General features: G+C 39.9%; 1 protein-coding gene across 1 annotated transcript in view; it reads right to left on the bottom strand.

Moving 5' to 3' along the window:
* Positions 1 to 479: 479 nt before the first annotated feature.
* ARHGEF38 (Rho guanine nucleotide exchange factor 38) overlaps positions 480 to 12812 on the bottom strand; it is a 54191-nt gene continuing 41858 nt past the window's right edge. The window contains exons 8-14 of the mRNA XM_081960221.1: positions 12239 to 12343; positions 9791 to 9913; positions 8853 to 9188; positions 5890 to 6030; positions 4814 to 5012; positions 3306 to 3568; positions 480 to 1996 (exon numbers count right to left, since the gene is read on the bottom strand). Of these exons, the coding sequence (XP_081816347.1) occupies positions 1811 to 1996; positions 3306 to 3568; positions 4814 to 5012; positions 5890 to 6030; positions 8853 to 9188; positions 9791 to 9913; positions 12239 to 12343 (1353 nt within the window). The 3' untranslated portion in view covers positions 480 to 1810. The remainder of the gene's footprint in view (positions 1997 to 3305; positions 3569 to 4813; positions 5013 to 5889; positions 6031 to 8852; positions 9189 to 9790; positions 9914 to 12238; positions 12344 to 12812) is intronic.

Below are 12812 nucleotides of genomic sequence, written 5' to 3'. Positions count from 1 at the left end.
TGTCTTCTGATGTTTTGGACTCATGCTGGAGCCCAACCTCAGGGAATTTCTCTTTGACAGTCCGAAAGGTCAGAAGAAAACCTCTGATCCTGGTGACTGACCCAATCATTTACGATATTTGGATATCATTTATGTGTATATTCTATTAATTCAGGAGTGCACATCAATTTTTCTTTTCAAATAACCTCATGGTTTGGGGCATACAATATTGTATTAATTTAGACATCTGGTTTAAAGAGAATACTGAGATTTCATTCTAATGACTGCCTTGATCCGGTGCTCCAGAACTTTGGTTCCCGGAGCATGTAAGTTTGCTTCATTATTGCCAACTCTATCCTGTTACTTGCTCTTGTCCTCTGTGCATTGCAGAATATGTAAACACAATATAATCCTATAGATGCATCATTAGAAGCGAGCACTGCTAAATACAGTGGGATTTATCCAGTGGTGGGTTCCGGATCCCGTTCCAACCGGTACGGCCCGGTGTTGCCCACATGGACGTGCGCGGTGCACGCATGCGTCATACCTGCCTGTGACGCCTCTGCGACACTCCAGCTGCTCGGCGGAGGGTCACACAGGCGCCGTATGCGCCATGTGCATGTACGGAAGCGCCAAAGGCTTAAAAGACAGGTAAGGAGCTCAGGTGGGTGGGTGGGCCCTCCGGAGCACGGTACCGGAACGGTATCTGGGCTCTGGGCAGGCTCCGGAACCAGGGCGTACTGCCTGCAACCCACCACTGGATTTATCCTTAAAAAACAATTCTAAAACAAGAAATGGCTTCCATTAGAATTGATAGAGCATAATTCCTGGTAAGTGTATACCGAATTGCATTTATCTCTCTATTGAGGCTAACCATTGTCACTTAAAATAAGTTTCAGGAAGCATTTTCATCAGAACTACAGTTCTGAGATTACAGTTCTTAATCTGAGATTAAGAACTAACAATCTGTTGAAAGGTCAGCAAAAGGTGCATTTAGTTCTTGAAATCTTTATAAGCTTGGATCTAGACATGTCTTACATAACCAAAAAGGCACTTCCGTGTGCAAGTAATCTCTGGTGAATTTTCTCAACTCCTCTGTACCACTTCAGTTCCTTATACCTGAGTCTAAACTGTTTTTAAGAGTATTTAGAAACCTGAGAACATTCTTGGACCATATAGGGTTCTTCTTGCCCATTCTTGATTAATTCACAAATCTACAAAAGTCAAACTCTGAATTTTATAGCTGGCATAGTTGGATTACTTGTGTTAGGCTTTTGCAACAAAGATCAACAAGACATGTTGTGGTCCCCAAGGGATCAACTAGATTATTATGTCATGAGATCTTTGTTATACTATGGTGTAGTGCAGCGATCCCCAATCTTTGTGGCTTGGGGGGAAAAGGAAACTGGGTCACACAAGCAATGGCCTAACATGCACACACAGCTCAACTTGCATGAGCAATGTACCAGCACACAGGTGCACATACACAACTCTACTTGCACAATCGAGCGTTCGCAAGGCTCGGTCCCAAATAGACCACGGCCCGGAGGTTGGGGACCCCTGGTTCAGTGGATTAGTTCAATATCATTAAATGTCTCAGAAATCTGTGGAAGGCGTTACAAGAGTTCTTGTTCAGTCCAGTGTGACAAAAAGTTTAAAAGTAAAAGCAAATATACGCACATCAAAAACTCTTCTTCACAAGTACTTCAATTCCGGTTTCGAGAAGCTCTCAGCTTATTGCATTTTTTAAGGCATAGAAATTCAAGGGGGAAAATATCGCAATAAAAGTCTTCTGGCTTTCAGAATTTATTCCGTAAGCGAAATCTGGTATTTACGTGTATGTCATCTTCCCAAGGTAATTAGCTGGTACATATCCTTTTTGTCCTTCGGCTTCAGCTAACCACCAGTCTTTATTGCCACTCAGGTCCGAAAAACAAAGGATTTGAACTCGCTGATATTCGTGAAGACTGAGTTCCTGCTTACTCCTTGCTTGAAATGCATGAACGGCATAGAAAGTCTAAGAGATAGGAAACGAGAGAGAGAGAATGAATGAATGAATGAATGAATGAATGAATGAATGAATGAATGAATGAATGAATGAATGTTCAATCCTGCTGCTGCCTATTTCAGTAAAAAATTGGGGGGAAAGCACCCAACCAAATCAGCTCAGCTAATGATTCAAATCTGGCATCAGATTTGGAATAATGTGTTTGAGTAATGTAGCTAATATTAGGCCCCAAATCCCTAAATTTATAAACTCTATTCTTATTCCCAATGAGATAAGTATGAAGCCATAAAACAGTGGCATATTAAAGTTACCTCCTGGGTCTTTGAATGTTTTTCTTGATTATCACTGAAAACCCTAAAATATGACATGCTCTAACTTAAAATAATTTTGCAGCAGTATAATATCCGCTCCAGATTTGGGAAAAAACAAGACCTAGACCACATGTTTTAAGACCACATGCACAGAGGGGAGCCTGCCCCACTGTATATTGAGGGGGGCTGTGTGGAGAGGGTTTCCTCTTTTAAATTCTTGGGAGTGCTTATTAGTCAAGCTCTCTTGTAGAAAACCAATACATCCCTGGTGATTGGCAAGGCCCAACAGAGACTTCATTTCCTTAGAGTCCTGCAAAAAAATCAGGTGGAACAATGGCTGATGACCTCTTTTTATCGGTCCACCATAGAAAATGTCCTCACATATTGCATTATATGTATAGTACGCTAGTTTAACTGCTGCAGGCAGAAAGGCACTATAGAGTGATCAATTCGGCACAAGAAACCATTGGTTGCCCTCTAATACCACTGTATGACATCACCAGATCTCGCTGCTTTACCAGAGTAAAGAAGATACTCAGAGTTTATTCATACCCTGGTCAGTGTCTCTTCGCACTTTTACCATCGGGCAGAAGACAAGTATACCCAGTCGAACAAATAGGTTTAAAAATAGTTTCTATCCTTGGGCTGTCAGACTCTTAAATACAACCATGATCACACCCCGCACACGCAGAAATGTATGACTAGTTTTTCTTTTTCTTTCTTCTTTTCCCTTAATTACTTGCATTTTATTCTTTATACTATTTATGTTGTTTGTATTTGTTGTCATGGATTGCACCAGTGGGCTAAAACCCATTCTTTCTTCTCTGAGATCAGACTATACAAAAAAGAATTGGCAAGATTAGTAGATGCTGCAATTCATTTATCTGGAGAAGAAAAAGGAAGGGGCAGCTACAGTTAAAAAGTGGTGGCCAGCAACTAAATTCATCCCTGAATTCATCCCCTCTCCTTTTTTTTAATAAAAGGACTGGTCATGAAATCATGCTTACGTGTTGCTCATCTGTTTCATAAAAGCTCTCCAGTTCTGAGCCATTCGCAGATTCTTTTTCACAAAGGCTATTATAGGAAGAGTCACTGCCACTTCTTTTGTGTCCTGTGGGTTTTGTAATGTTGTCATCCAGTGGTCGTGAAGAGACAAAAAGGCTGATGTTATCAAAGTCACCGTCACAGAAATGGTTTTCCCCAGGATTTTTTTGTGCCTTGGCTGGTTTATAGGGTTTCAGGAAGGAAGAATAAACGTATCCTTTTAGAACTATACGTAGGGAAGAGAAGAAGAAAAAGGCCAAGAGTATCAAAAGGTTGGTTTTTTTATTTTATTGTAAGAACCTTAAATTATTGCAAGTTAAAAGGAAAAACAGAGATACTGCAATCTGAAAACCCAGTGAAAGTTGAAGGAGTCATGAAAATGCTCTAAAATATTGCAAACCAAACAATCTAATTAACATTATACTATCAATTGTGTTTTGTTCTGTTTTGGCAAGTCCTTATCCCAAACCAGTATTCAGGTTAGCTAGGCTTAGTACTTGTGATGCAAACTCTGACATGTTCGCTAGACTGACTAGAATATTTCTTCCAAGGTCTACAAGGCACTGCCATAGAGTTGCAAAGAAAACAATCACTAAAGATGGGTGAGAACCATCCGTAAAGGCTCGATAGTTTATATGGACTGCCTTCTAGTTAAATCAGGAAATTTCACATAAATCTCAAGACAGTGGCTGCCAGGAAGTAGAAATTCATGAATCTTAAAATTGCAGGGGATGAGAAATATGGCTCTAGAGCAGGAGTGTCAAAGTTGATTTCATTGAGGGACGCATCAGGGTTGTGTTTGACCTCAGGGCACCGGGGGGGGGGGGGCATGGCCAGCATGCCATTACTTTTGTCAGGGGGCGCCTGTGGTGGCCTGAGTGCTCTGCCAGAGAAAACAGGCTCCTGAGCTCCATTTTTGGCTCTGACGGCCTCCTGCAACCTTCTCTCAGTGAAAATGGAGCTCGGGCGGGGGGGGGCACATGCGGCCTTCGTAAGCTCTGTTGTCGGCTGGCAAAGGCACCACGGGCCGGTCCTTGACTGTTTCCAGGGCAGCCTTATGGGCCAGATCTAAGCATCCCGTGGGCCGGATCCAACATCTAGCCCTTGAGTTTGACACCCCTGCTCTAGAGAGCTGAATACTTTAAAAACTTTGAAAAATTCCAAATGCATATTGAACTGGATTCAGAAGAATTGGAAGATTAGTTAAGATGATTTGAATACCTTATTTTGTTTTTAATGTATTTAATTGTTGGACATTTACTTTCGCTGGACAGATGGATAGCACAAACAAACAATTATTATTTAAGTCAAAAACCCATAGCCATTTAGGAATAGCAATATAGAAATGAAAATAATAAGAGGCGAATCAGTGATTAAATGGAATTGTCCATTAATCCCTATTAATGGACACTTCCTATAGTCTCTGCAACTAGGGCATATCTATACTAAGAGTACAATGTGAAGTACTTACTTCCAGTATCAACAAGCCACCTGCCTGTACAGCCAAAAGGATCCTTTTGGTCTATGACAGCCACCACATCTCCTTCATAAAGATCAATATCCAACTCCTGTGTGGCATTGCAGTTACGCTTGGCTTGGTATAGCAAGTCCACATTGTATATAGAAAGTAGCATTAACCGGTGGACTTCTTTCTGACGGGGAAATTCAGGCTGGAAACAAAAAACTGATTGAAAAAAACTAATATACCATGGAACAGTATGCTCACTATTAATTGCAATTTTCTACATAGTGTGATTTCCGTCCTGGCCTGGTTTAAAATAAGAAAAGCCTTATTTAGCTATGATCTGTCAAATAAACCACAATTAGCCAAAGCCAAACTCAAGTCCAAAATCACATTATGGTTTAGCCCAGTGTACGAATCCAGTCTTACTATTCACATACTTGTACTGGTTTATATTTTTGAAGCTATACAATTCCTCTTCCACAAAGCATAATAAATTTGTCTTGTTTCTCTCGGTTTTAATACGTTCATTCGGTGAATTAATATAAGGCATTTGAACTTATCCTATAGTAATTCACATCACAAGGCACATCCTTTAGAAATTAGCTATCCATGATAATACTATTTTATGCATGGAATGATATACATCAAAGTGTAGATATACTGTACATCAAGACTTAGCTGCTTCTTCCCAATCACCTGATATTGTTAGCATGAAGTAGACCGGAGTGGAAACTGGGATCCATACATCACCAAAACTAATGTCTATTTGTTAAAATTGTATCTGCTTCAGTGCAGGCTACTCAGTCATGGTTTAGCATGTATGCACTTAGCCATAGTAGATTTTTGGTTTTACAGTATACCCAAAGGAGATCTCATCATTTCTAGATTGAATATAAAGATGGTGAATCGCTAGCTCACGGGTGTCAAGCACGCAGCATCATGTGATGTTTCGCGAAATTTTGCCCTTCACAGAGCTGGGGTAGGTGTGGCCTGAGTGTGATGCATCTGGCTACACGGGCTACCAGTTTGACCTCCCTACCCTAGCTTGACATAATTACTCAATTTAATGGCAAGTTGCATACCTGGAGAGAGACAGGCCTCTTTTTTTCAAAACTCAGCTTTCTTTCAATAAAAGTTGCACAGTGGTTTTCCTTGATACAATTCAAATTGTGAACATCTTCAAGAACCTGGTCATGTATTTCGCTGATAGTTGGAGAAGTTTTCTGCAAATGGTAAAAGAGACTCAAGGTTACCTAACCATTCATCAGCTGCATGTATGAAGAAGCTTCTACTAAGAGCTATATCTCTTATCAGAGATTACAATAGACACATATTAACACAATTAACACATTGTACCTACATGTGCTTACCGGCCATTGTGCAAGCACATTTCCAGGATTCCAACATCTTATTGCCTAACGGTGCTGAATCAGAAAACATTGGATAGCAAAATACCCAGCTGAGCGAATTTAAATGTCATATGCAAGGGATATGCCACTTCCAGATAATGCAATCTGCTCTGCTTACTTAATTGATGCTTAATCAACAAAGGGATGTGCAGGAAATTGCTCTCATAATTTATTAGCTCCTAGATTTAAATACGGTTCATATACTGATGTGCACCTTCCCTATAAGAGCAAAGTAGTTCATGTGGTTGGAACGCTGCGCAGGAGATTAGCAAGCCCATGTTTGAGATCCAAGGACTGCCATGGTGCAGGGTGGAGCTCTTGTCCTTCACTCCAGCTCTTGCCAAGGACATGAAAAAGAGTGCCAAACTGTGCGTGCCCAAGGCAGCGGTGATGACATCAGCTAATAGCACTAGTAATAGCACTTAGAATTATATACTGCTTTACAGTGCTTTACAGCCCTCTCTAAGCGGTTTACAGAGTCAGCCTATTGCCCCCAACAATTTTGGTCCTCATTTTACCCACCTCGGAAGAATGGAAGGCTGAGTCAACCTTGAGCCTGGTGAGATTTGAGCTGCCCAATTGCAGTCAGCTGGCAGTCAGCAGAAGTAGCCTGCAGTACTCCACTCTAACCACTGCCTACCGTGGCTCATCATTAATCCTTTCAACCTGGAAGCGCCTCAGTGCTTATAACTCGATGCTCCTAACTTTCCCTAGAAAGTAACTTATGGGCGCCAGCTTACACACAAGCACCCAGCTTCATTTGTGTTCCCAAAGTCCTCATTTTTCCAGCAAAACAAAACAAAAACTATTCACATTTGTTTTGTTTAAAATGTTATGGTATGAATGGGGACAGGTATCTTCTGGGAGACCATCCACCCCATTTCTACCCATAACTTCTTTGAACCTTAAAAACTAAATTTTGATTGTGGGTTCATGGAAGAGATTTAATCAATGGAAATGAAAATTACGTGGCATCTCGTTTCCATATTACCTTTGAAAAAAAATCTCAGAAGCAAAGATGACCATCCACTTTCTGGTGACATCACTAAGCTTTTCTGTGATGCCTTTAAAAGTGAAAAGCGTAGGGCCAGTCTAAAAAGCCCACTTAATTCCTATCAATATTTCATCTACCAGCAAGTTAATACTAATTCTTCAAAAATTCTCCAATTTTTTAAATTACCCCTTTCCCCTGAAAATAAGATCTCCCCGGAGAATAAGCCCAATCAGGCATTGGAGCGCATACTCTAAAATAAGCCCTCCCCTGAAAATAAGTCCCTCCCCCCAAAATATTGCAACACAGAAGCAGCTATGAGGTGACCACGCTTACCGCCTCCTGCACCTCAAAAATAATAAGACCTCCCTGAAAATAAGGCCAAATGCTTATTTTGAAGGTCAAAAGAAAATAAGACCCTGTCTTATTTTTGGGGAAACACGGTATTCAGTTGGATAAGGATGAATTTGCTTTTAATTTTTTTTTTCAGAGACAAAGGAAACCTTGGTGAAATTTTCATGGATGGAGTTTGATTTTGTTGTGTTTACTCAATGTCCTGTATTCTATTATCAACGTCCTGTATTTTTTCTAATGCAAGAATCTTATCAGTACTGTGGTCAGCAGCCTCCCTGGCTTCATATCCTTTAGTTTAAACCAAGGATGGCAGCTTTAAGACGTGTGGACTTCAACTCCCAGAATTCCCCAGACAGCCATGTTGAAGTCCAGAAGTCTTAAAGTTACCAAGATTGGACACATCCCAATATTAAACATCATATATTTATGCTCAGTTTGGAAGTGTGTGTAGCCAGGGACACCTTGGAATGATGGAAAATATGTAACAGAAACCACAACATCAGTATTAATCCTTCTCCCAACTAATTTCCATATTACTTTTGAAAAAAATCGCATAGATGAAACTACCTGTGATGCCTTTGAAAATGGAAAGTGCAGACCCAATCTATAAAAAAAAAAAACCACTCCAGCCCTATCAACATTTCATCTACCAGCAATGTAATACCACATCTTCAAAAAGGTCTCCAGTATTTTTTTATTATTCAATTTGATGAAGGTGAATTTACAATTTGGAACTCCGCTACCTGCGGTCAGACCTAAGCTTAGTACACAAAATTTTCTGCTACAATGTCCTACCTGTCAACAACTTCAGCTTCAACCTCAATAATACACAGGCAAACAACAGATACAAACTCAAGGTAAACCGCTCCAAACTCAATTGCAGAAAATACGACTTCAGCTACGGAGTGGTCAATGCCTGGAATGCTCTACCTGACTCTGTTGTTACATCCTCAAACCTCCACAGCTTCAACCTCAAACTGTCTACCGTGAACCTCACCCCATTCTTAAGAGGTCCGTAAAGGTGGGGGGTACATAAGTGCACCAGTGTGCCTACTGTCCCTGTCCTCCTGTCTTCATTTATTTGTATTCATTTCTTTCATTCATGCCCATGTTTATACTTATACCTGCTATCTTGTACATGTTTGACAAACAAATAAATAAATAAATTTTCCTTCAGAGAGAATTAATTCAGCTTAAACATCGCCGGTTAAAACGTGAAAGGCATTTTGAATTGCAAATATAAGAAGCCTCCTTCAGAGAAGAAAGAATCACAAACTGTTGTGGTTAGTACCTCCGGTTTAATTGCTAGTAATTGGGATTCGTTGGTTGAAAAGGATTGTGATGCCGATGACATCATGTCTTTCAGAAGAGTGATGAGACAACATAGGCAACTGGTTACAATTTTCTTTGCTGCTTCATTGAACCGCTGGAGCTCCTCCACCAGCTGTGCATTGAGGGCCTCGTATTCTTTCCTGGCCAGATCAGTATCATCCCCTGAAGCCTTTTGATACAAGCTACTATAATCCAGAAGTTTGTCATAACGCTTTTGGATAAGCTTCTGGGGGCCGAGGAAGAGAGCCTGCAGGGCAGTTAGTGGAGTCAAAACCAACTTCTCTACTTGATTCAGCTTCATGCATTGGAAGAAAGAAAGGCAAAAGATATACATCAGAGCAAAGAAATCAGCAGCATTCCCATTCATTAAACAACATTAGCATAACTTTTTTAATATAAGTTTTTTTTAAAAAAAAACACGAATAATACAAACAGTACATATAGATCTGAATACAAAAAAAGAATGAAAAAAGAAAAAAACCCACATATTACAATGCACCCCCACCTCCTGGAGACCCTTTTCCCCCTTATATTTCTTCGCCTATAACAACTAAAAGACATAAAATATATTCCAATTTTTTGAAAATTTTGAAACCCACCACTGGGTCAGTGCTCACCAGCCATAAACCTCACTGCACATCACTGCTTGCAGGCCAGATTCGTCATGCGCTGGCCGTGCTCACACCGTTTAGTGAAGGGGGAAAAAGTTGCGATACATCATGTGACAACGCTGTGACGATGCGAGTTTGACACCCCTGACTTACAGTAAATCGGAATCTGTGGTAACTAGGCTAAAAAACAAGGTACTTCCTCTTAGATTCGTTGTGCAATAATACAAACAGCAGATTGCACAAAATCTATTCCAATCCTTTTAAATCTATATATTCAAGAACTTACAAACAGTTTGCTGGGATGCCCAGCATTAATCAATGCGTCTGAAGATCTGTTTGCCCCATCTTCATTCTCATGTAGCAGATCCTGAAGATCAGTTATACACTGTGCTCCGAGAAATACAGAGTCCTGAAAAAAATGAAATAGGCAAAAGAATGTTACATATACGCACAAACCACTATCCTTACGTATGGACACTGGTTCAATAATAAATGCAGAATTGAATATTTATTTATGATACAATCTGCTTGCTACCATTTGCTGCAATATTTATAAAGCTGCTATGTAGATTTGTGTGTTAATAATCCAATTTGCCTTGTATTCGTGAAATGAATGAAATGCCTTTTTGGGTAGGTATTTGGGTAGGTAGGTTAACATGCACAGTTAAACCTCTATTTTTTTTTCTTTTTGTGCCTACAAGTTATTCTTGACTCCTAGTAACTACTTGGACCTGTCTCTACAGTTTTCTTGGCAAAACCTCAGGAAGTGGCTTGCCACTGTCTAATTCATAGGGCTAAGAGAGAACGACTGGGCCAAGTTCACCAGTTGGCTTTGTTCCTAAGACACGATTAGAATTCATAGTCTCCCAGTTTCTACCCTTGTGCTTTAACCACAACACCAAACTGGCTCTCTAAAGCCCTAACTACATAAGCGAAAACAAAACAAAAATCCAGCACTTCATCCCCTTTCGTTTTGTTTCGACGTGTAAAAATGCAAGAAAAAGAAAGTGGCAAAGATGATAATCAGAGACAGTGCATGTTAAAAAGCTGATGACGTGTCCTTTCAAAGACATTAAAGCCACAGAATTATTCAAATGAGTCCATTAGGCCAAAGCAAACACCCAGCCACCTATAGCCTCATTTCACAAATTTGGTGGCCACATAAATCATTTAAATAAATACAACAACAACAACAACAACAATAATAATAGAAATCCAATCACCGACAAACACAGTCCTAATATTCAGCACCGATATTTCAATGCAGTTTGGCATGAAAAAATGCACCACTGTATCCATAAAAAGGGGCAAAATCACTGCGTGTGAGGGAATTGAAATGCCCAATGGCCAACTAATTAAATGCAACAAAAATGAAGCCTACAAATACTTAGGCATTCTGCAGTTGGATAACATCAAACATGGAGAAGTAAAAACTATTGTCAGGAGAGAGTACACCAACAGAGTTAGAAAAATTTTGAAATCTAAATTAAATGGTGGAAATACAATCAAGGCCATAAATACCTGGGCAATACCAGTTATAAGATACACAGCTGGTATAGTTAACTGGACACAAGCTGATTTGGACATTTTGGACCGAAAAACCAGGAAACTAATGACAATGCACTACAGTTTACATCCACGCGGTGACACTGATAGACTATACCTGCCCCGAAAATCAGGTGGCAGAGGATTATTACAAGTGAAGCAAATAGTTGAAGAAGAAAAACATGCACTGGATGATTATTTAAAAGAAAGTCAAGAACATCTATTAATCAAAGTAAAGAACAAAAATCTACTGAAGGCCCAACAGATGAAACAAGAATACAGAAAAGTTGTGAAAAAATTAAGAATTGAGAGTTGGCAGAACAAAGCATTGCATGGCCAATTTCTGGAAAACATAAAAGATAAAGTGGACAGTGAAAAAACTTGGTTATGGTTAACAGCAGGTACATTAAAGAAAGAAACAGAGTCACTAATCCTGGCTGCGCAAGAACAAGCTATCCGCACAAATGCCATTAAGGCCAAAATCGAAAAATCCTCTGATGATGCCAAATGTAGACTTTGCAAAGAGGCTGATGAAACTGTTGACCAGTCTGACTTGCATATTAAAGTAAGCCATGAGTTACTTAACAATTGTTTGTAATAACTGAACAAACCGTAATTGATTACACAACAGATAACCAAACTATTTTTAACAATGGTTTCAAATACTTTACAAACACAATATAATCCAGGGGTGGGTTCTGGCTGGCTTTACTGCCAGTTCAGTCATCCGTGCACTGGATGCATGCTGCGTACACATGTGTAGTTCAATTAAAATTGTTCTCTGCAGGCGCAGAACTAAAAAACAAGATGGCGGCTGTGACGGCTGTGACCAAGGAACCAGTTCGGGGGCGTGGCAGGCCTGGGTCGCTGCCGGTTCCAGCCTACCCAGGCCGCCATACCACTACAGGTTCAGCCGAATTGGGCTGAACTGGTAGAAACCCACCACTGATATAATCTAAAAGTGCGCATTTGCCAGTAGACGCACTAAGTGAAGTTTAAATCTTCACGTAATGGTTCGAGAATTCATTTCAAAATACTGTTTCTGACATTTTTAATATGGATTAAGAGGAGAGCTTCAGTATTTTCTTCCCTTCCGTGAGGTCAATTCAGGGTTTGAATCAGGTTTGACCAGTCAAAATGTTGATTTGCAACTTGTGAACGGTGAGCAATGTTGTTACATAACACTTACTTCTAAATGCTGAAGAGACAATGGAATATTCTTCACACATAGTTTGACTGTTTTTTCTAAGCTTTTGAATAACTTCTCCTCTTTATTAAAAACTTCATCTTTCACCTAAAGCCACAAAAATATTATAGTTAGGATAAGAATGTAATTGCTAATAGTAATGTTAAAATGCCTTAGAGTTTCTTCCCAGTGGTCTGTTGAGGCATAACAATAAATAACAGTTTAAGGGAATATTAAAATACCTTCACTGCCATTCTGGTTACATTTCTTTAATTTTAATCCCGTGGGATCCTCGTTGCTCTCTGAGCTTGGTGTTTCTTGCAGACATTTTATTACCAACCTCAGTAACATCAGCAGTGCCCTGAGTATGTTATCTAGTTTGGAAATGAAATGTCTGCGAGAAAGAAAGAAAAAAGAATTCAGAGACCATCAAGGATCCCACAGTTCACCTCACTGCTACAAATATTCTCCTCCATTTTCTCTTCTCTTCATTTTCAGGCCTCTTCATCATTATCCAACAATGAATATTGACATGTTTCATAGACAGGCATTTTTAACTTCCCCTCATTGTTGGGGG

Source organism: Natrix helvetica (genome assembly GCF_964273705.1).
Source record: "Natrix helvetica genome assembly, chromosome: 7".
Taxonomy (NCBI): domain Eukaryota; kingdom Metazoa; phylum Chordata; class Lepidosauria; order Squamata; family Natricidae; genus Natrix; species Natrix helvetica.
Note: the sequence above shows the minus strand (reverse complement) of the source record. Positions and strands in the feature narration are given on the sequence as shown.